The sequence below is a fragment of the Anopheles coluzzii genome, chromosome 2, assembly GCF_943734685.1.
Source record: "Anopheles coluzzii chromosome 2, AcolN3, whole genome shotgun sequence".
NCBI classification, from domain to species: domain Eukaryota; kingdom Metazoa; phylum Arthropoda; class Insecta; order Diptera; family Culicidae; genus Anopheles; species Anopheles coluzzii.
Window position 1 is genome coordinate 1,351,503 of NC_064670.1, and position 23,239 is coordinate 1,374,741.

Consider the following 23,239-nt stretch of genomic DNA (forward strand, 5'->3'; position numbering starts at 1 on the left):
AGTGTGCTTGCTAATGAGACAGCAGCATTCGTATGATGGTCGCCAACCACTCCTAGCCAACCACTTCTAGCCAACCACTCCTGCTGGCCGCTCACTTATGTGATTGAGAAAATTTGACAAAACGTGGATGAATTATGCATTCATTCGGGCATCCATCGTCCATGAAAATGGTACCACTGGGCGCGCGCCATTGCGGCCACACTGGTAGAAGTAAAACTTCCACCGGCAAGCGAGAAACCCGTCGAGCGCATATTGTTCCCGCCGCAGCGTGTACCGTAAGAAGCAGGTCCTTTTGTACCCACGCTAAAGAGGTGTAAGGGTCCGGGTTGGGGATTAGAAGAACAATGTCCGTCCAACTTTCGACCAGGTCCAGGGCGGACGAAGAACAAGTTTCACCAGCTCGCCTCGAAGCTCGGAGGACAAAGGATTCTGTCGGTACGGCCGGACGATGGCGCTCGTGATTCGCTGTTATCACGTCTTTTAGCTATGAATTGATGGAGATTAGCGATGAATGGCTGTCGATGCGGCGATTAGTGCGGTGGATGTTCTGTGCAGCAGCAGCTTTGAAAGACGTTGATCAGCACTCGCCCGGCTCAGCGTTTGTTGCAGGCAGCAATTGGACATAATAGGATTTCGGGGGAAATGCACGTGCGGGAAAACTTTCCTAAACTGTGGGGCCATTGGCGTCGGCAGTGAGGGGGCTGCTAATCGGACAGAAGCTACACGAGTTTGCAGTCGCATTGTTCGCGAACGGAGGCGGGGGGAAAGTTGGACAGTTCGTCAGTTTATCATACGGGCTGATTGAAAAGGTGGTTCTAATTTGCTGCTAGTGGTACGATGCGTGTAATGGACGGCGTGGCTGTTCGTCCGATTGTTATCTATTGTCGTACACGTAGAAGCTTACACCGGATCAAATGCATAATTCGTATGAACTAATTCTTGAGTCCCGTTTCCCTATTTAACACTGCCATAACTGCTTTGTTCTGTATCGTTTCAGCCATTACAATAATAAGACGGATTGAAGCAATCTGCGTGTACAAAAACCTCCATTACTTCCATTACTATCCCTCATTGACCGCAGATTGTAACGGCCAATTTGAATGGATTCGCTACAGGTGCCCCGCGTTCGGTCGATCCAAAGGGTAAAGCAAAGGGCAGGGGGAAGATTTAGTGCAATTAATTAATTTTAATCATTGTGCAGGTAATCACGACGCTGTGTTGTAACCGCGCGGCCCTGTTTCCTCAGTAAAATCAACCTCATTATCATTTGCATCGTCGTTGGTGGTGTTGTCATCTCGTACCGCTTCCGAAAATTGCCATCGTTGAATGGGTTTACCGAGTAGGCAGAGTTTCCCCCTGTGTAAATAGTGTTGGCGTTGGCGAAACACCACAAGCACCATTCCAAACAGAGATGTCGGGAAAGGTTCGGGCTTTCGGTCGCACTTGTTGGGAGCGCTGGGAATGCTGACAAAAAGCTCGATTTTGTGAACAAACGGTGAGAAATTAAATTTTAATTGCTCTACTGGAGTGGAGTGCCGTCGGTACGGTGGGAAGGGGGAAGAGAGAAGCAAATGATTATCGACACTACCTACAAACCCAACTCCGAGGCCCCCGTGGTGATTAGCACCGGTAGAAGATACTTCACACTGGCAGTTACGCACACATACAAACATGTATCTGCGTGGCCAGCTTGGAGACAGCCAGCTGGTACCTTCTGCCAGTTGTGGTAATCAATTAAAATCGATCACTCCCTCGTTGCCCGGGACGGGGTTCGGGAAAAATAGGAATCACTTTCCAATAGATAGGGGTTTCCGGTCGGGTAATCGATTTGAGACGCGTTGATTGAGTTTACACCTTTACTTTGGCCAGCGTTCCGGCTGTCGGATAATGTGCAGGCAGTGTAAAGTCTATCGCCACCGTCGCTCCCTTTTGCTGACCTTTCCAATATCATCGATAAAGCCCAAAGTTGAAGCGGGTCCGGGAAGATATCGACAGCTACCAACTCCAATCAGCCGATGTGTCGGGCAGCAAAAAGAAGCAGCGCTGGAGATAGCTGCCGGGCCACTGTGCAACCCTTTCCGAAATCAGTCCGGGCTCGGGGCTCGGGGGAGTTGTTTTCGTATTTATGAGTTATCATTCGCAACCCAACCTAAACGGTGAGCAACGGCAGGAGCCGGCCTCTGTGAAGTGAACGGAATCGATAAGAGGTTGCACGCATAGGAAAACTCGTAGGCGGAGGTTTTAATTTTCCCCAAAGTGATCCCAGAGGAAATCTTCTACACATGCACACACGGCGTCGTACCTTCACGCCAGAAGGGACTTATGCTATCGAGTCTGGAGGCAGACAACCGAGACGGGGTTTGGTCTGAATTATTGAAAAGATCATTACACACAGAGATGCGAGAGGAAATTATCTGCCTCATGTGGGGTTGGATTTGGGCTTGAAAATGGGTGAAAACTATTGCAGGGACGGCTGATGGCTGATAACACGCCAACGAAAAAGCGGGTCGGGCAATAAATAATCAGATGCCGTCGCTATCGGCACGCATTAGTAAATCGGCCCACTGTGATATTCGAGATATTTGACTTTCCGCTCGAGGAGATTAACTCGTTTTTGATGGGGCGTCTCTAGAGGGTTGCATTTTTATTGCTATGGAAAATCTGAACAACCCTTTGGCGAAATAATATACAAAAAATGGATATTCTTTGTGATTTCAGTGGGAATTACGGTTGCACACTTGTGCTTGTGTTGTGTATCAAGTTATATTGTAAATCTATTATTTAATATTTCCATCTACAATTGCAGCCCTCCAATAATGAAATATACGGAATGAAATAAATTGAGTCCCTGCACCACAGGACACAGAACAAACATATAAATTCCTCAAATTTGAGTGTCACGCACGCCAGCTTAAAAAAAGAAGAAGATTAAATGCAGAGGCCTTTACTCATCAGTGCATAAATAAAGCTACCGAAAGCCATTTATATCAATATTTTGTTTCCGAGAAAAAAAAATCATATAAAGTTGCCCAACTCCTCCACAAAGCCCATTCAGATTTGTATCGAAGCGCCTAAATGTATCTTTCGACAAAAAAAATCCCCAATCGTGATCTGATTTGATTTGACTGTTCTGAAATTCGAATATTGGAGGCACTGCCAATCTCGATTCGGATTCGGAAAAAAGAGAAAGAGTGAGAGAAAAAGGGAGAGAGATAGAGAGAGAGAAAAAGGGACAAACGCATACGACTATGACGATTGATACAAAATCAGATTTAATGTACACGGGTGAAAAACTTGCTGTCCTGGCTACCGTTGGCACTCAAAGCGAACCCACCGCGAAATGAATCGCGACACGTACCACGGGTGGTGGACGGTGGGTGGTACAAGTGCGTCAAAATCCATCCCCATTTTGTGACGTGGTGTTAGCGATCGCTACGTGAAAATAAAATTTATACACACACTCCCACACACACTCATAAAAAAAGATCCTTGGTGGCAGCCCTATATGGCTTCCCATTTTCAACAAAAACATATTTATTGCCACGTGACCTGCATATGGAGAGTTTGGTTGAGTTTTAGTTTTTTATCTTTTAACATATCACCCACTCTCTCTCTCTCTCCCTCTCTTTCTCTCTTTCTTTTACACACACAAGCTTGGACACATTTTATATTGGTTGATTTGGAGCCGCCATCGATGTATGTTTGCCAATAACCAACACTGCCATGGCCTCGGGAGAGGAAAATTGGCTTTTACTGAAACCCTGCCCACCCACCCACCTTCATCTCCACGCAAATGCACACGATTACGCCGTTTCAACGGAAGGGAATAAATCAGATTTTTAGGCAGAACGACACAACGGCTGGCGAAACAACCCCACCTCCGATCGGCTTCCACGCAGCCCTTGCCAGAGCTGCCTACAAAATGTTGCTAATTTTTATCCCATCGTGTTTGGTTCGAGTTGCGTGCCTGAGTGGGCTGGGTCGACGGGGGGCTGGAAGGGTTCGTGCCGATCGGTGAAATTGATTACAGTAAATGAAATTGCTAACCGGGAGGCACAGAGACGGGGGCCACCCGGAGGCGCTTCGATTGATCGAAACCGAATGTGTCGAAAGTGAGGCAGTGAGAGTGAGAGAGAGAGAGAGAGAGAGAGAGAGAAAGAGAGAGAGAAAGAGGGAGAGAAAGAGTGGGACGCAGTGAGCTGTCGTTGCCGCGGAAAGTGGGGAAAAGAAAACCCATCGCATGTGGATGCGATTGGGTGGAAGTTGGGGGTAAATCGAAAACGAGCAAATAGTAGTTTTCCCCGGGAACGTTAGAGCCTCCCGAAACGATTGCTATTTCCATTGAATGACGAAGCTTTCTGGAGAAACGTTTTGCAGAGCGTGCTTGATGACACTTTGCCCCAGTCTAAGCACCATGAAGAGAGGGAAACAGATAGAGAGGTGGGAATGAGATAGCGAGTCGGTTTTTTTCATAAGGATTTCATGCATGGTGTTTGTGTTTCGATGCGGGCCCAGTTCAAAGTTATCAAACAAACCCACCCTGTCAATGGTAAACATATGCTCCAGCCCTCACAGTGGTCAGCTGGCAAAGTGGGTCAGTGTATAATTAAGTAATCAAAGTTTCACCACACAACCATGCAATTCGGTTTTTTTTCCAAATTTTGCTTATTTTCCAACAGTGCAACATTGATATCAAAGCCGAGGAAAGCCGTTCCCAAACAAGCATGCAATGGGTCGGCAATCGAATGTGGCAACTGTGCACGATCGTTGTGCGTGTTCTGGGTCTGGGATTGTTGTTCTCCAACCTATGCTACAGTTGCAGGGCATTGTAATGCTTTTTAATTAAAGAAATGGAACCAACACGCTCCATTAGACTGGTTTGATCAATTAAAAAGGTCCCGAGCTCCAGCGGGAAGAGTGAACACAGCGTACCGAGTGTTTGCTCCCAATTTTCGTCAACAAATCATTCACACACCTCGAGGCAAAACATTTTCACCATCCTTCTCTTCCGTGCTCCTTACTTCGCCAGTCCCGCAAGTGTTAATATTCAATTCACTCTGTCGTACATCATCACCAGCATGTCGCGTGTCGTCGTTTGCTACCTTCGGGGCGATATAGTTTATCGTGCACACTTCCCTACGGGCGGCTTTTAGCACTGGCTTCCTCCCAAACTCCGACCAGTACCAGGGTGTGTCAGTCTGGCTAACATTCTCATCCGAGAACTGTTTTCTTTTTTTGTTGTATTCGCTACGTCTCTCTCAACCGACTCCGAGAACGATTTGATGCAAACGCTTTTTCCCGTCGCTTTTGTTGCGGAAGAAAAACGATCCTCGGCACGCTGCCATGGTCCTATTTCGGGGCAATGTATTTCCGGGATTTATTTGTTTTATTTGCTTGCAAACGCCGGAGAGCGATCCATGCCATTCAGGGCATGGGGCTTGCCCGGGCCTTGCCAAACCTGCAAGGCTACAAATTCACACGACAGTTTCGGCGTACAGTTTCGCGGTACGCTGTGCCGGCAGTATGTACCGGACGGCTGGCTGGGGACAGTACGGGTACACGCGGTGATAGTAACTCGTGCTCGTGAGCAGTGCAGAGCAGTCGACTCGTCCTTTGGCGACAGATAAACCATCTTTTCCACTGCGTTTTCCACCGTGATTGCAGTGGCGGGTAAAGGAAGGTCTGGGCGATGGCGGTGGGCCCGCAGCGGCGGTCGTACGGAAGCGGAAGAATTATAGTCATACCGATTGAAATTGTTTCTGATCGCATCCATTTAACGTCACCAACCCCCTAGCCGCGCTCCCCAGCTTAAATAAGTGTGCGTGTGCAATGGCGCATACGTGTTGTGCCTGCTGTTTCCAAACGGGTTGTCGTGTGTCTTTCCCGTGTTTTTTTGCTTCTTCTATTGCTTTGCTGTTTTGTTTATGTACACCCAGCAGCAGCAGCAGCAGCACCAGCAGCAAGATGGCAACCCGCGACGAACTTAGAAGGCAAACAGATTTACCCGGAATGGATCTGTTTATCGCAATGGCGCAATTGCCAGCGCTCAACTTTGGAACGCAAGGCTTTTTTCTGCTTGGCTAGAGGATGGGTAGACAGGGGCTGCGGCAAAGTGCCACTTTCAATTGTAACTTTTTGCCGAAACTCAATCCAATTGCCTTTGCTGTTCCGGTGTACGAGGAAAATGGGATGGAAACTGGGTAATGGGGGATTGGGAGGGCAACCAAACTACCAACGACGACAACGATTTGCTGAAGGAAAGCGGTTAATTGGCCGCCCCGGAAGTGGTGGCGTGGAAACTTGCGAGCTCATTCGCCCATCACAAACAATATGGACGAGCATACAGTGGTTTTCATGTCTGTTGTAGTCGGAGAAAGCTGCATAATAAATTTGAAATAGAAACTTCGCTGGAAATTTTACTCTTCTGTAATATCTTCAACTTGTCTTTCGACTGTGGTTAAAGATCTATCTATTTAAAGCTCAATTTTTAAACGCGATCTTTGCAATGAGGTTCCTTTCCAACCCAACTCAAACCCAACTACTTACCGTGGTGATGCATTTTAAGACCGTCGGGCCGCTGCAGATCCCCGCTCGGTCGTCGCTCAATTCCGGCAGCTGCACTGGCACTGGCACTGGCCGCGGCCTCCACCACCTGGCACACGTTCACGTTGAACGTCATCAGCAGAAAGGTAACGAGCAAAGTTCGCGAAAATACGGCCGATGGTGTGGAAATGAACGGATTACAGTCGCTGGCGATGCCGCCACAGCCACACCGGTTGCCCCGCACTCCCGCCTCACGACGGCGGCCACGCGATCTGTTGTTCTTCAGCGCCATCATAGGCACCATTAGCGAGTGCCCGTTGGCAAATCGTTTCCTGCCGTCGGCGGCAAACTCCCCACCGGTGCACCAGACGGGGAGGGAAAGAAAATTATCACCGAAAACTTTGCCTAAGGTCCCAGTTGCGGTGTCTCACTCCCTCTCTCTCTCACACACACTCTATTCTGGTGTATTTCTGTACACTCGGTTCGCGTACTGTGCGTATTGTGCAAAAAGGATGCCACTCCTTGGTTTGTGTTGCTTTCTTTGTTACCGGGACCTTTTTCACGACCTTTTGGCTATTTTTCACTCGTCACTACACACACACACTCGCTCCTTGGCTGTTGCTAATTTTGTCACTTTTCTGCACTGCACTGCACTCCATTTTCCGCCTATTTCCCAATGACGTAAGGTTCTGTGCCGTTGGCGTTAATGTTGGCTCTCTTCACACTCGAATCCATCGTACGGCTCGCTTCCAGAATGTGTTTTTTGTCTTGCGTCTTTGGGGTCTTTGTCCTGTAATGGGACACAAGCATAATGATAGATGCTTTGAAACAAACAAAGAAAAAAACCCACGCCCTGTCCCATAGCCCACCCCGTCCCACAAAAAGGCCACGCTCATCCGGTCCAACTCAAGCGAAGAGAAAGTGCAGATTTTTATTAGATTCGTTCAAGTAAGTGTTATTGCGACGCTTTGTTTTCATCTTGCTTTATGTCCTTTCGTTTGAAGCTTTCATGCGATGTTTTGTGAGAGCATCTTTTTCTGCAAGTCCGTGCGGGGTTCGTTTGCTCGCGAATTTGGTTTGGAAGGAAAGAACCGGTGTCTCGGCTTAATTCGCGCACCCGAACCGGGCTACCTCCCCGTTTGAGGCTTGAATTTATTACCTTCATTAAAGATATTTGTATTGTGTGTTTTATGCTCTATTTTGGCCTAGCAATTTGCATGCTTCCATCCATTCCGGCCCCCGGGAGAGGGTGTAGTTTTGGTGCGAGGATCGAGGTGTGCCTTCTCCCATACCCGGGCGCTCCATTTGCCTGCGTCAAGTTCACACTTTTTTCCCTATCCTTGCGTCACCCAACACGTTGACCTTTTTGCTATGTTTTTTTTTGCTCTTGCAAACGGCAGTAAACAGCGGAAAAAAGGCAGCACCGCAGCACCGTGCGCTTAGCGCACGGCCTAGCTATTAATAATAATACATTTTCACGCTTTTGTTGGCACGCTAGGAGTTTTTGTAGTAATTTTTTGCGCTTTTTTATCGCTACCACCACCCCGGAGCAGCGCTGCAAAGGAGCAATGTAGCAATGGGAATGATAAAAAACGAACGAAAGAAATCTAGCACCCGGACTGAGGGGAAGCATGCCTGTTTGCCATTAGCACACGACAGGCGACAGAACAAATGAACGAGAAGCAGAATAGAGCGAAGTGGCCGCCAGTTATCATTGCCAATCGGTGTCTTAACTATCGCAAAAGTGCTCACTTTGGAATGAAAGCTCGACTTCCACAATCAAGTCGGTTCATTTGTGTCTAATCGCGAGGCCTGACTGTATGTGTGTGTTTGCCTAAGCTAATATGCCTTATAGAAAAATAAACCAAATTGCTTTTGCACCAGTTCGTTAGTATCGAGCAGCTTCGAATGCTCCCACAAGTTGCACCGGTTTCGGAGCACGTGACAAGAACTCGAACCGAAAAGGCCCGGGCATATAAATAAAATAAATCACAATCTCAACTGAATTGGTAACCATTCTTCCCATCCACCAAACCGCTGTACCTGTGCTCGTAGCTGCCGTCACGGTTCCGTGGCAGCACCGTTTCGCTTCCGCTTGCGACTTCCGCTGCTACTTCCGCTTCCGCTGCCCGCGATTGTGACTAATGGGTAGCGATTTTTCCTTCTCACCTTTAGCTCCGCTTTCTGTTGTTCCTTTTTTCCTCCCTCCCCCTTTGTCTTGGGCCGGCCCGGGATCGGCAGCTCTGCAGTGACGGCTCGTTGCTCGTCCTTCCGGGACCGCAAACTGGAGCGCGCGCGCGCGTTGGTGTGAGATGGAAAGCAGTACACGGCCTGCTCGTTCACCGGCAAAGTGGCCTCCACCCTCGACCCTTGACAGTGGTGGACCCCTTCATTTCGAGCACTAATGGGCACTCGTGGCCGTACGGCGCGACCCGGACCACCGGTTCGCTAGCGCTCGGCAGCATCCTGTCTTTGCGATCTTTAACGCTCACGGCACTTCAATCGCTTCAAATATACTTAATTTAATTTCATGACCACTTCACTACGGGCGGTACGAGTGTTCACTTCACTTGGAGGCTGTGCTGTGTCTCATAAATACAGAACCACACATCAACCGAGGTCTTAGTGGAGGTCCTTTAGTGCAATCACTGGTTGAATTTGTCTTTTGTGCACAGTCGAATCAATCGAATTTGTACTTCTCCAGTTCGTTACTGCTGCCAGATGGTTCGTCCTTTTTGTGGCTGTTGATGCTGTTGCAGAGGTCAATGCATTCGAGCATCGGGGCTGTAGAGAGGGAAGAGAAAAATGAGAACGACATTATGCGTGAAACAAAAACCACATTACAAAAGCGTTAACCTCGAATATGAAACCCGTTTTTTGCATCCCGAGTGTGTGTGTGGTTCACGTTCCCACCCATCGCAGGGGTGGTGGATGGGGTGAGTGGGCAAAAGTTTTTAATTAAAACGCTTTCATCAAGATGGTCGAGTGGCGAAAGATGAGTCGAAATTTTCATCAATTATTTCGTTTTAAAACGCTTTCCATGTCTCGACCGTACACTGCCGGCGCGCACACAGCTGCCACAGCCGGTGGTTCGGTGGTTCGGGTCCCAGAGCAGAGTAAAAATTCACTCCCCCTTCGTTCGCGTCCCTCGCTCTTTAATCCCTTTCCTTCGTTCCACGTCCAAGCACTTGGATTTATGTAGGCCTCAAAGGTCTCGGAACGTATTACGGCATTTATTTTTCGTGCTGCTCTTTTTTTCTTCTTCTTTCGTTCACTGCAAACCCCAAGGCGATGCAAAAAAAAGACACAGTTAGACCAGAAACCAACTGGCTTGGGAATTACAGCGGCAGGCGAGCATTGGCAAACAGCTGATGGAAAATGAAAATTAATCTCCATTCGGACGCATTACCCTCCATTTGCGTCCCGGTTCGGGCGTAATTAATCTCCAAAAGGATTAACGAAATGGATAGAAATCAGAGAGTGGCCAGAGCACTTGGCAAGTGCTCGGAAGTGGGACTGAATTGTATTTGCCGGCGTTTGGCATTGTGTAGCTCCCGTACGGTGCGCGGAAGGAAAAGCTTAAAATAACATCATCATGAAGTATTCCTTGAATTGCTTAATTGCTTAAAATTTTAGGAACGTTGCTTTTTCCCTATGCTACATCATTTTACATTTAGTTTACCACAAGTCTATGGCACCGTTTTCGATGGTCCAGGTCCACACACAACCACACAGGTATCGTTTACAACCTGGATTGATTGTTTTCTCGCATATGGCGCACGCTCGCATTAACCACAAGTGGATGAAATCGTCCCACACGGCGCTACCCATTCCCCATCATTGTGGTTTCTCCCTTCCAAATTCCTTTCCAGCTCTCCCTTCCCCCGTCAGTTGCAAGGTGTCGGATGAACAGCAACCAATGCCCGAAAAGCACTCAAGCTTAGAGTGTTACCGATAACACAATGGCGTTATTTTTCCTACTGTTCCGCAACACTAACGCACACGTTGCCAAACAAAGCCATGGACCGTGCAGAAGCAGCAGAAGTAGCAGCAGCAGCAACAACAAAAAAAGGACCACTCCGCTTAAAGCTTTCCTCCAGCCAGGGGGCCCACCGCCAGCCGGTGTAAGCTATCGGTCCCATTTTCTACGCTTCTTGGTGTAATGTCTCAGGAAATATGCTCAGTCAGTGTTGGCACGTTTGCGGTTGCTTTCGTCGAATCGGAATCGGATTACACAGCGCTGTGGCGAATTCACCGTTTTCCACCAGTCGTGGGTACCGCTTGTACCAGTGCGCAAACTGCGACGATGTGTAACAGTGAGGAAATGATTGGGAAAACATTGTTTTTAGATTATACAGGAGCAGCTTTTTCCTTTCCCTGGATCGGTCGGCAAACACCGCCTCGAAAACACGCTTGCATGTGCCGAGTTGCATTCGACGACGGGGCCTTTCGGGGAAATCGATTTTTCTCGTTTAAGCTAGACCGCTTTTCGACCAGCACACGGGGAAAGCTGGATTCTATTTTTCAACACCACACACCTGGCAGAAAGTTGCCACACCCGCATCAAGGGAAAGAGAAAGGGAAAGGGGAAGAGATTTATCATGACTAGGGAAGACGAAGGTAACGAGCATGCTTTTCATCAGAAACCGAACGAGAGGCTAACTTCCTTCCAATCGTTTCGCTTTCTCGCTCTCCACCAGAACGTGCGATGAAGGATGATTTACATGTGAAATAAATGTTGTGAAGTTTCCGATTATTTGCTCCGCCACATTTCTCACCAAACCGAAGGGGATAATGCTTTCTCGCATCAACACACGTAAGCCTCCGGCGCTGCTGTCTGCTACATGGTACAGAATACACACACACACCCACAGAAATGTGGTATAAAAATCCTTTCTGGTGGGGAACCGATCGATCCAAAAGACTTCCTTCGAAAAGGTGTGAAGAAACAAGAGCAGCAAGCAAACCCCAAAACCATTCATCCATTGGTACAGTTTTGAAGATAAACAAAATTTAAATGAGACTCCCGGACAAAGCAAATGGCAAGGAAAACACCCCCCCCCCCCCCCCTCCCGACCACTGCCGATCGAAACCGAATCATTCGGTCCGGTTCTAGTCGGATTGATTGGAAAAGCTTAAATGGAAGAAATTGGATTTGTTTTGCATCCCACCCACTGGCGCGTCGCCGGAGAGTGTGTGGAGTGTGGACGGACGCGTTTGAATTTTAGATTAGACTTTGATGAAGCGTATCATCCAAACATGTTACGGTCAATTTGCGTTTTCGGATCCTTTTTTTTCTCTTCTTCTTCCTTCCATGTTTGGTCACTGCCACAATTTGGTGTACTGGGGGCGATCGCGTTGGACGCCATTTCGGAAAGCAGTTTTGCTGCTGGTGGCAACCACAACAATTACAAACAACACTTTGACGAGCAAACTTTACTCTTTCGTGTGCAAAACTCTTTCTGGTGCTGCTGGTGGAGAGCTTTCTGGTGGATTGACTTCGTGCCGAATCGAGCTTTCCCGTCAATTGTAGCCACAGCGCTCCCCTTTTCGGTGCAATCGTCGAGAAGAATTTCGAGAAGAAGTAAATAAACAGTCGTTCGCAGCAGCAAAAAGGCTGCGCCGCCTGCCGGTTGACTTGGCAAAACTTTGTTATCTCGCCATTACGAAACTAATTGGGAAAGTTATTTGGCCGTCTGGAGCTACCGTTTGACATTTTTCAGTCGTCAATTCCAATCCATCGCTCGGCTGAACTTTTGCAGCGGCGGGGTTTTTCGATGCCAATCCAGATCCGCGCAGCCAGGCCTGGAAAATCATGATAACTGTCTCGTTACATCCATAACTCCTGCGCTCTTTCTCTCTCTCTCCCTCTCTTTCCTCAATGGTGTGCCGATTTCAGCCCAGAGCTGCTTATCTTGGTTAATGGTGCGTACAGAAACGATCTCACAAATGAGGGTAATTTCGTGTGAAAAAGCTACTCTTCTACTAAAATTGATTTCTTCCTGGCAGCGGACCGGGCGCGGGGCTTACATCACACGTTTTAACCGACCGGTAGTGCCGGGAAATGGGCACACGGACCCCTTCTGCTTTACGGCTCCTGCTCGGCCGCTTCCGGAAACGGCTAAAAGGTAGCTAATCTTCTGAGTGATTTCACCCACGTACTGGAATGAAGGGGATCGAGAACCATTTGGCGTGTGCGGTGTCGTCGTAGCCACTTTGCCACTTTGCCGCCCCGTAACAGGCTCCAGACTTGTTTAAGATAATTCTTGTTTATTAATTTGCCATCCGTACCATTCTATCGCTGGCTAACAAACAGCTTTCGCTCTTGAGTGCCAATCTTCTCGCTCCCTCGTCGTCTCTATTCTAGCGTTCTTCTTATCAACCATCTTGCTGTACCGCACGGAGCATGTAATAGCGGAGCTCATTATCCTTTTTTCTGTATTGCTTCTGGTAGAACGGGGCAGAATTGACGATTTCGATTCCATTGGCCTCGGTCGGGCTGATTGCATTGCGAGAGGTAAGCGAACAACCCGTCCTCCAATGCTTGCTGTGCATATTGAGTAGAACCGGCGACAGGGGAGGGGAAAAACGCCCACCAAGGGGAAGAAAAAACGCCCGATTTCTTCGATACGCACAATCGAAACCGGATTGCGTGCGCTGCAGACAGATGAAAGAGCTTCAACCCGACGATGGGATGGATGTAAACGAATATTGTGATTGCTTTTCTTCAACAGCCTACAGGAACAATTGGCTGGGTGGCTGCAACTTACTGTTCGGGTGATCTATGAAGGTATAGGAATCGCTCGGACCCGTTCCCCGTATCGATCTATTTATCTATCGTTTTGTAAAACTATTCAAGAGTTGTGCGGTAAGAAATTGGTATCGTTTGATCAGAATGGCTGCGATGGTCGTATCTGTTTGCATAATTTTAGAATTGTTTCCAGGAAGGTGAAGCACTTTTTCGACGGCACATGAAAGGAAATGTAACCGTAGTCAAGCTCGAAACTTTTGTTTCGAGTGAAAAAGTTGTTTATTTACTTTCAAGAAATCAATAATCCAATGACTGTTTGGAGGTTAGACACTGAAGTATTTGTTTCCTCTCTGTTGTGTAAGGTTTTGTTTCTGTTTGTAAGAGACTTTATAGGTTTTTCTGGTGGAAAATATTACAAATTTAATGCATTGGGGCCTCTAAACATCCATCCAAAGAGATAACGATGAAGTTGTATCTCGTAATACTACTAAAATTTATTCTTATCACTTGAAACTTATTCATCATCACTCCAATGACTTCATTAGGCCGCTTCTAGCACCAACTATATCTCTACCGAGGCCTGGAATGCAACGAAAATTCCTGGCAACCGCGGGAGAGAAATGATTGACATTTTTTAAGGATCTTCTCAGAAACCAACTAAGGCCAACCGGTTCCTCGCAAAGTGCATCTGCCCGGGAAGGCGGACTCCCACCATCACCGACAAAAAGACGACGCTGGGACGAGATGCTAGTTAAAGCCTCGGCTGCCTGTAAGCAACTCTGATTTTTATGATGATTTCCACCGTCATAAATTCACGCTGCTTTCACGCAGCGTGGCAGTAAGTCGGCTGGTCGGGGCAGCCGTTGTCGCTACGGTGCCGATGTAAGGCAGGACCACTGCGCCCCTGCTGAGAAGCGGACGGGATGCGATCCAGTGGCGCCCGGGAGTACGAGACTGGATTGCAAAGTGGATGCTGCTCTCAGCACGACTTAACCTGTCGAAAGGCGGCTGTGAACCACGTTTTCCGCTGACTTCCTAAAACAGCCGCACACGAACGGAAAGCATGTTGCAAAAGCACACGCCTTCTGCTGCCATTTTGTGCTCTCGACGTGGTGTATGACACAAACACACTCTGCGCTGCAAATACATTCCTCTCGAGACTGGAAGGAACTTTGGGTACATTTACTGGTTGCTTCCAAACATTGCCCATTCCCTCCCCGCATTCTGATGATTTTCCTGCTTCTCCAACGGGGTTCTCACTCGCGATCATATTTCTTACACGGCGCTGCATTATATCTAAATTATGTTTTCGTCGTTGATTTATGGTTCCGAGGAGTGGAACGCTCGTGGGTGCGCTCGGTCTGCGTGTGTGAGCGTGTGAGCGATGGTCAGGCGGTAAAGTGCCAAGCGGCATAATATTTCCCAGAAGTCGAGTGAAGACGGTGCTCGTCGTCCCCAACGCTTTATGCTGCCTGCTGTCGCCATCCGGGGGTGGTGGCGGTTACGCTTCCACGTGTCATTCCCGTCGTCTCGCGGGAGATACGAACACATTCAGACCACCACCATCACCACCACCACCACCACTGCCAGCATCAGTACAGCGAACTTCATTTGCCACAATATCGCGCAGGATTGACGCAGGACAAGGGAAAAACGACGAAATCACAGCCCCAAGTTAGCAAGCGAGCAAGTGCAACTTGCGAGCGGCGTTCAGAGCATCGGAGGCTTTTATCGTGTGTCAAACAGCCCGGGCCATGTTGGGGCTTCCGCCTCTGCTACTGAGCAGTAAAATGACACTCGATGTAAGCAGCCACGACGAGGCGGGTCGACGAAGTGACGATGGGTGGAGGAAACAGAGCAGAAAAAAATGGTACCAGCAAGTTATTAAATGGCTCTTGCAGCGGAGATGGAAGCCAATGACTTTCGTCCCCGTCCCGTCAGAGCAACCCACAGCTACGCTGTCTTACAGCTTTGATCTACAGCAGACCGTTTCTTGGACAGGCTTCTGCTCCCAGTATACCCTATAGTCTTAGCTTCCACGTACAGAAGGAGCCTTTGAGAGCAGCAGGAAACATAACTTGCGATCGAGGAAAGCGATATAGGACGGAATGACAGAGTGCGAAAGAGAGAGAGCGAATGGGAAAGCGACGAAGTATCGTTGGAATGGTAAAACAATTGTTCGTCCTACGCCAACGCCGATGCCTATCTCGAAAGCGTATTTCCGGAGTGCAAGGACACGGTCTGATGGCTATTCTCAGCGATAGGCAGGGCCGCTAGGCGTGTGCGGACGAACGAACAGCCAGCAAAAGAACAAAGCTCAACAACGAATCACACTGGATTGTGACAATGATCTGGCTGACAGGGCAGCACTAGGCTGACGGCTGCTGGGGCTACTACTACTGCTCCACGCCCTAGAACCAACCAGCGGGAGGTAAAAGGTCAACTGAAGTCGCATAAATAAACATGAAGCGCAACCGGAGAGCACGGATTTCCATTAGGTTGCTCGCTTTCAGCACACTAACCGCGCCAGAATCGCCGTTTTCGATGATGAAAAACGGAAACAAACGGGAGTGTATGAATGATAACAGACCATCGACGCGCCATCTGATGCGAATGGGAAAGAAACATTGAAAAGAAAATTGAAGAACCGTACGCACAAACGACGACAGCGACACTTCCTGGTACGGGGGAGTGCGTTCAGTAATCTGCCGCATGTTCGAAGAAAAAAGCCCAAGCCCATCGGACCGAACCATTGCTCATACACGGCCGAAAGCAAATTAAGAGGTGATGTAAACATAAATATTCATACTCCGAGGAGGGGGTCGAACGCACACGCAAACGGCACGTTCCGTCGATAAGCATCGTGCGCGAAGGGAATGATAAAAACAGCTCACAGATTTGTTCGAAGAAACCCGCAGCCCACCACCACTTCGGTCCGTTCCGTTTGCGAGGAAGAAAGAAATGGTGGCAGAGCGAATAAATATTACTGGTGACCAGTGCGAGAAAACAAACAGGAACAACAACTTGAGCGGAAGAAAAATGAGTGCCTCTCGGTGCTGGAGAACGCCAGCCAGCGGAAAGTAACTGCGGAAAAGATAGAGGAAACAACAAAAAGCAACCCAACCGAACCAGCCCGCTCCATTTTAATGCAAGGCCAGCATAAGGAAAAAGCTTTATGAATAAGTTTCCACTCTTTTTGTTGGCCAACATCGGGATCATCCGTGCCCCATTCCTGCTGACAGGAACGAAGTCTCGAGCAAAAAAGCCACGACGACCCATGGACAGTGCGTTGTCGCACTGCAAAGAAACACAGAGAGAGAGAGAGAGCAATCCGGAACATAAATGGCAGAAATATGGCCCCCGAAGTGAATGTGGCCCGGGGATGACAGCGCAAGGACGAGTTGCATCGTGCGCTGATGGATTATGGGGCCGTCTCGAAGGCTAATTGGAAATGGAATCGCTTTTACAGCGCTTGCCTTTTTTCCCCGCTTTTTACAAAGGAAAAAGCTTTTGCAAGTGGATTTAGCAGAAGCTGAGACGTTGGCAGGCAAGGAAAAGCTCGCATGATTGTTTGTTTCACGTGAGTAATGTTCGGTACGTGTTGATATGTGCGTGATGTGCTTTTATCCTTCGCTCCCGGGGAGCTCTACCTGCGAAAATGGAATAAAATTTAAATCAAACGCAAACAAGAAGAGCAAAGCATAAAACATGGACCGAAGCTGTTGGACTTCTCAGACAAATACAGTGAAACTGGTGACTTTCGTCCCGAAGAAAATGGCTTCGCACAAACAAAAAATACCGGTCTGGATTTTCAACTGGTCAGCCGGAAACGGGAACCGTCATAACGCCCCCAGACCCCACTGGGCGTGTGGTGGTGGTGGTGGTGGGAAAGGGCGAGACTGCAAAGAATAAGGTAATAAATTTTCATTTATAGCTTTATTATTCCTCTTTTATTGCTGTTATCCTTTACTTCAGCTGTAATCTATTATGTCCATCCGTAGGGCCGGTAATGGTGTGAAAAGGCCATAACTCTTCCACAGTCCGGGCTTTTCGATGCGGGGCCCGTTCTAGAGCGCTCGTCAGTCGACGCCTAAAGGATGCGTCCAGCATCTCAGCTTAAAGCTAGTCCACGAAGCATCGAAACGAAACAGTTTGTATAAAAATTAAGTGCGCAATTGTCAATGAAAGTGCAGAAGCGAACAAGTGCTTGGAATAATTCTTCCATTTAATGTAATTATTTTCCGTTGAGCTGTATTAACTGCACACTACTGTAATGGAAACGGTGCTGTGAAGGGTTTGTTGGAAAATTGCTTGGCGAGCTGAAGGCAATCCATTGCTCTTTCCATAAACAATCGAACATGGTTGCGTCAACATTCCAGCACAACAAAAAACAAAGTTTTCTACCCGCTCCCGCGAGGAAATGTAATCGTCTGGGATGAGGAGGAAAGATCTCCCACCGGAAGTGGGCATTAACTTTTCGCTTCATTAGCGACGCAATGCGCGATGCGATCAGTTTGCAGTAAATCGTAAGTACGCAACCCGAGCGGTGATCCCACCGGCCCGACAAAATCAACATCGTAAAAGTGCGTTCACAAATCATCACAAAACTGCATCGGTACCGGCCGGCTGGCTCGCTCTGTGAGGAGCGGTTCCCTCGGTTTGGCTTTCGTAAATGGCTTACAAAACGCTTCCACTTGGCTGAAACAACAACTTAATGAAGTGTAATAAAGAGAGCGAACAGGAAGGCCGGCGGGGAACGATGGAAAGGTGGAAGCTATTATAATAATTGGACCCCGGTGGTGAAGGTGGTTGGATGGATCTTAACGATACTTCCTTCCTGCCCAGCCCAACGCGCCAGGGCCATCGTGTTGGCGTCTTGGAGTGGAAGGGGGGAAAAACATTTACCATTAACACACCGAGCGCAGCAGTGCGCGAGAAAAAGGTATGTGGCACAGTTTTTCACACACTCTGTACGAGTGCGGCGGGGAAATGATATCGTTAAGAAATAACATTCATAATCTTGCCTCGCCCGAACCAGTGAACAGGCGGGCTGCCGCTCAAATGTGACAGGTCACATGCATCGCCTCGTTGCAGTGTAATGCATGCAAATGCAGGTTTTCCTTGGGACGGGAAGGCACAAGTCGCCCGCACTGCACTACCCTGAAATGTCGCTAGGAACGGATTTTTCACGCCAACCAGGGAAGCCAAAGGTACGGTCTGCACGACCGACACAAAGAAAAAGGGCCTCTGTGCGGCAAAAGAAAGGTGAATTACCCGCTGTTGTACAACCGGAAGCCGCCCATAGCGGTAGCTTATTAAAAACTTTTCACCACAGCCCCGTGTACCGTCGCTTCCGTTACAGCGCGAGTCACGGCAGGAGTCCTCTGTTCTCGATATTAAACATTTTTACCCTCTCTCGCAGGCCGCTACCACTCCTACTTTGCCATGGGAGTGCTTGCGGTGGTATTCCCGGGGACTGCTTGCCGAGTAGATTCAAAACGACAAAGTTCCACTTCCGGCACGGCACGGCAGCCCGGAGCCCTCGGGGCGAACGCAGTAGAACAACAAACAAGCATGTGGTAACCAGTGCGAGACCTCCCGTCGGCCATTGACACAGACACAACCCACTGCTCCCGTTCCCTTGTACTCTTGTACTGTTAAGACTTATTGCGACTTTGCTTTGGGCCGCCGGTGTTGATGCGCGTTGCACAACTAATGGTTTAAAATGAAAAATACTTGCCAACCATCGTTTTGCCATTAGCGTTTGAAGCCCCAACTAGCACGGGAATGAAGCGGAAAAATAAAACTAGAAAAATGTCCCACAGCGGAAGCTCGCTGCAAATCGACAAACTGCGGCCATGGATACTAATGAGGAAAATTCCCCTTGTGTTGCCTAGGCATCAAACAAAACTAGTCGATGCCGTACTCAACCCGTTTGTGGAGTGATAATGAGCATTCCATCGTGATTTTTACATCAAAAAGCTCAGCTGCTGCTTTGCGGTACAATAACAAGGGAACATCAATAAACAATAAACAAACCATACAACATAAGCAGGCTGAGTGGAAAGTAGTGTTCCGGGGGAAAAAATAACAATTATCAACAATCTAAAAATAAAAGAAATTATAGATATTTCATAACATAGACAGCGACGCCTCAGTTGAATTTGTAGGCGAAACACAGCTTCATAACAATCGTTTTGATGTTTTACTGAAAACAAAACCACTCGCAATCACACTGCTGTGACACATATTGCTTCGGAGCGTCATGATTGGACTTTTGCTAGCTCGCAACACAACAACACACGCCTTTGTTGCGAGCTGCAGTTGCAACACATCGAAACGGCAGCGAAAATGGGGAAAGCTTTTGCGCTTTTGTGTTGTTTTTTCAATAAAAATGCAAATAGTAAAACAGACACACACACACACACACACACACACACACACACACACACACACTCTTACACTCCCACATCCACCGTAAAAAGCGTGGCAGATGCTTTGATGTTTGCATTTTATTAGCATGCCGAATGGGGGGGAGAGGGAGCCCAAATACAAAAGGCAGACAAAACAACATGGCAACATTTTTGGCGGATGTAGGTCGGCGAGTGAGCAACATATGGTAGAAACGAAGAGCACACACACACACACGCAAACATACACTGAAGACAGTAGTGCGTTCTAAGCGCAGCGAGCGCAATGGAGGAAATTGCGTTGCTAGGGCGTCCCTCGGATTCAACGATAGTAATAAAAGATCTAAACATGTCGCTCCATTTGCCAGCGCTCTCCTAAAGTGACATGAAGTTTACTAGCCCCAAGATACTGGGGAGCAGCTTCCGGCATTTTTGTTTTGTTCTTGCTGCAAGTTACACCACCCTCATTTGTGACGTCATACTGCCTGCGTCCTGTAGCGAGTAGGCAGTTCGTATTTTTTCTCCACAGTCATTGTATTTTATTTCCCGCTCACAATCACCCTTTTCTTCTATGTGTGTGTGAATGTGAAGGGGAGCCAAAAGAGAAAGAGAGCCACTTCCATAAATTAGGCCGAAACCCTTCTTCCGTCGGCGAGCCTTTCATTGTCCCGGGACGAAAACACCGCGTGAAGGTCACGTGGCGCGCGTACGCTCTGAGGCGCACTCTCCCGATCATAATCGTGTGCAAATTTATGATATTCATTCGCCATTGCTTACTAGCGGTATAGAAGTAGGGTTGCTGGTAGCTGGCTGAAGTAACGCTGAGTTGTGGTTTAACACTAGTGAAAGCGAATGGCTTGTTTGCTTGCGTGAATGGTTCTCATTAGGCCCTTGTGCTACCAACCATCCAACCATACCGTGAGTGTACGTGGTAAAGAGCACTCCAAGGTCTGGCGCGACGCACGTGCTGCGTGCGCGTTTGGGGAAATTAAATTCCCCAAAACGCATCCGCCAGTGTCGCGACCACAGGAGCTGGGGGCCGTGGATCCATATGGCGAGGGGACAGCTGAAGCGGGAAGGCAAATCTTAATTAGACTTCTTTCCACTGTTAATCGAAATCAGTGCTAATCAGCGACCCATTATCTCGGTATGTTGCCATTTTGTTGGAGGGTGCCTGAAATAAATTCAATCCATATGCCAGCCACACCACACACACACACTACCACACCCACTCACGCTCAATCAAAGTAGGTTAATGAACGAAATTTGCTTACTGTGCCTAGTAGGAGTGTAATCTGTGCGGGAAAGGAATTTGGGAGCGAAAAAGAAAAAAAGCAAAACCGTTTCCCATGGCAATGAAAACAGTGAGCAGAGTATAATTCCATCAAATTAGATTTTTCACCACCCGATTCCGCAATGGCTTAAAAATAATCTTTTTTTTTTTTTGTTGTTGCGCCCAATGCTCACCATTTTGTACAGTAATTTTCGCCCCGTAATTTTCCCCCGAGCCTCTCCCAACGGAACGGCTGCTCGATCGCTTTGCCGGATACTTTATAATTAATTTATTTCAATTATTGTCGATACTGGCTCATTCGCTGTGTTGAACCTAGAATCACGCCCTTTCCGAAAAAAACGCCCACCCACCGAGCGATGTTGCGGCAAGTGTGAAAAAAGTTTCACTCGTTCGAGGAAAAAAACAGTCACCTAACTTTTCCGGGTCTCGATGGGGACACAGTTTTCCAATCGAAAAAAACCCACATTGAAACAATACAACCCACACATACACACACCTGTCCGGCCTGGAGGACAGTATCGATTCATTTTCTCATTTTGGATGGCAAGAACACTAACAGGACGATTCTGGACACCTTCACACACACGTACACAGGATTGCGCTGTGGGAACGGACTAGAACCTGGGAGTAGAGGATGAAGTGAAGTGAAAATTGCCAATGCGATTTAATATTTATTGTTAAACTTTGTCCGTACCCGGTGAGTTCGGTTTTGGTTTGTCTTGCGTTTTTCGATTGTGCACCGTTGTGTAGCGTTGTCCTACAAAATGGCCCCATCCACTGCATCTTCGGGTGTCGGATGCGGCAACGCTATTGGTTCAGCTAGAGCTGTGGGAGTTTTCCCGGTATCTCACCAACCGTGGCTGCCCTGCCGCAAGAGTCCCCCACAATGCCGGGCGCTGTGGGAATCGGGATAATGTCGTTAGCAGTTCCTTCGGGATCTGCCCCACCTCGCCGTATATCCACTCGCCACCCGGAAAGGTCTCCAGACCGGAAATCGGAGTGGAATAATAACTTTTCCTTGCTTGTTGGGAAAACCGATACCGCCCGCGTTCGGTCACCGCCACGGAGCTCATGAATTTTCGGGCTTAAAATGTCGCGTGGAAATAATATCAATTATGAGAAAGTTTCCTCCCGGAACCGTTCCGGCGTGCACCGGTGACGTGAGCGTGGTACCAATGAGATGGATTTCGGCATTCGTCGTACTGGAATATCGAATCTCCTGCCCTCCCGCGCGTGAACGCGGGCTATAATGAGAAACTTATAATAAGGATAATTCCTTTCCATTACCCTAAACGGCGTGTTGCTATGACAGGTATATTTTGGGGTTTTTTTTTTCAATTTTTTTGGGTGGGCTGTCAGGTCTCTTATTTCATCGAGAAAAGTTCCATCCACCAGGGGGTGCGTTTTAACCATCGTTGAGCTTAAATTAAGATGATCGAATTTTCATGGGAGCGAGAAAAAAAACACCCCAAAAATCCAACCAAACCCAACCCACCGTTGTTCGCTAATTGTGGCGAAACAAAAGAACACACCCGATAAGACGCCATCTATCCATCAACAGGCGGATCAATCAATCAATTCGTTCCCATAAATCAAGCGAAGCGCTCGGGAAAGCCACTTACGTCACGAGACATGCGGCACACCGAGTGGCAATTGGACCAGAACTCGCAGGTCAGTACGACAACCCTCGCCATCTGGAGTGTCCGAGTGGCCGTAGAGCCGGAAAATCGTGCACGAGGGGAAATCGGTTGCCCGTCGACCATAAACCGACCGCTTACCCTTATCAACGCCTTATCGATCTTGACGATGCCCGGTGTTGGGGGTACGATTTTCGAAAAATGACCTTTTGCCGACGGCAACCATAATTGACCAGACTCTCAGGGAAAAAGGACTCCAAAATACACACACACACACACACACACACACACACACACACACACACACACACACACACACAGAGTTTTCCATTCGCAAGCTGCTGGCCAGCTTGTTTTCCTTTCATCAATTAATCACGTACCTCGCTCTGCATACACATCGGACTCGGAAGGCTCATTTCCGGGAACCGAGAGTGAATGAGGGCTTGTGCTTAATTTTCCAACGACCCCACCATTTGACCTTGGCCCGCACTTACTTGGCGTCCCACTGCTATTTGCCCCATCCCTTTTTCCCCCTTCCGTAAAAAGTAATCAAAACAACAACAGCAACACAGCACCGATACATACACCAGAGCCATGTTGGTTC

The 23,239-nt window shown here is 48.2% G+C and overlaps 1 protein-coding gene across 5 annotated transcripts in view; it reads right to left on the minus strand.

The window, feature by feature from the left end:
• Positions 1 to 9,350, minus strand: part of LOC120951972 (uncharacterized) — a 66,763-nt gene extending 57,413 nt beyond the window's left edge. For 4 of the 5 annotated variants that reach the window (XM_049605389.1, XM_049605388.1, XM_049605387.1 and 1 more), the window contains exons 1-2: positions 8,713 to 9,350; positions 6,547 to 7,333 (exon numbers count right to left, since the gene is read on the minus strand). In XM_049605389.1, the coding sequence (XP_049461346.1) occupies positions 6,547 to 6,847 (301 nt within the window). In that variant the 5' untranslated portion in view covers positions 6,848 to 7,333; positions 8,713 to 9,350. Of the gene's footprint in view, positions 1 to 6,546; positions 7,334 to 8,586 lie in introns of all 5 variants that reach the window. The other variant, XM_040371004.2, reaches the window with a different exon arrangement.
• Between the last annotated feature and the right edge of the window lie 13,889 nt (positions 9,351 to 23,239).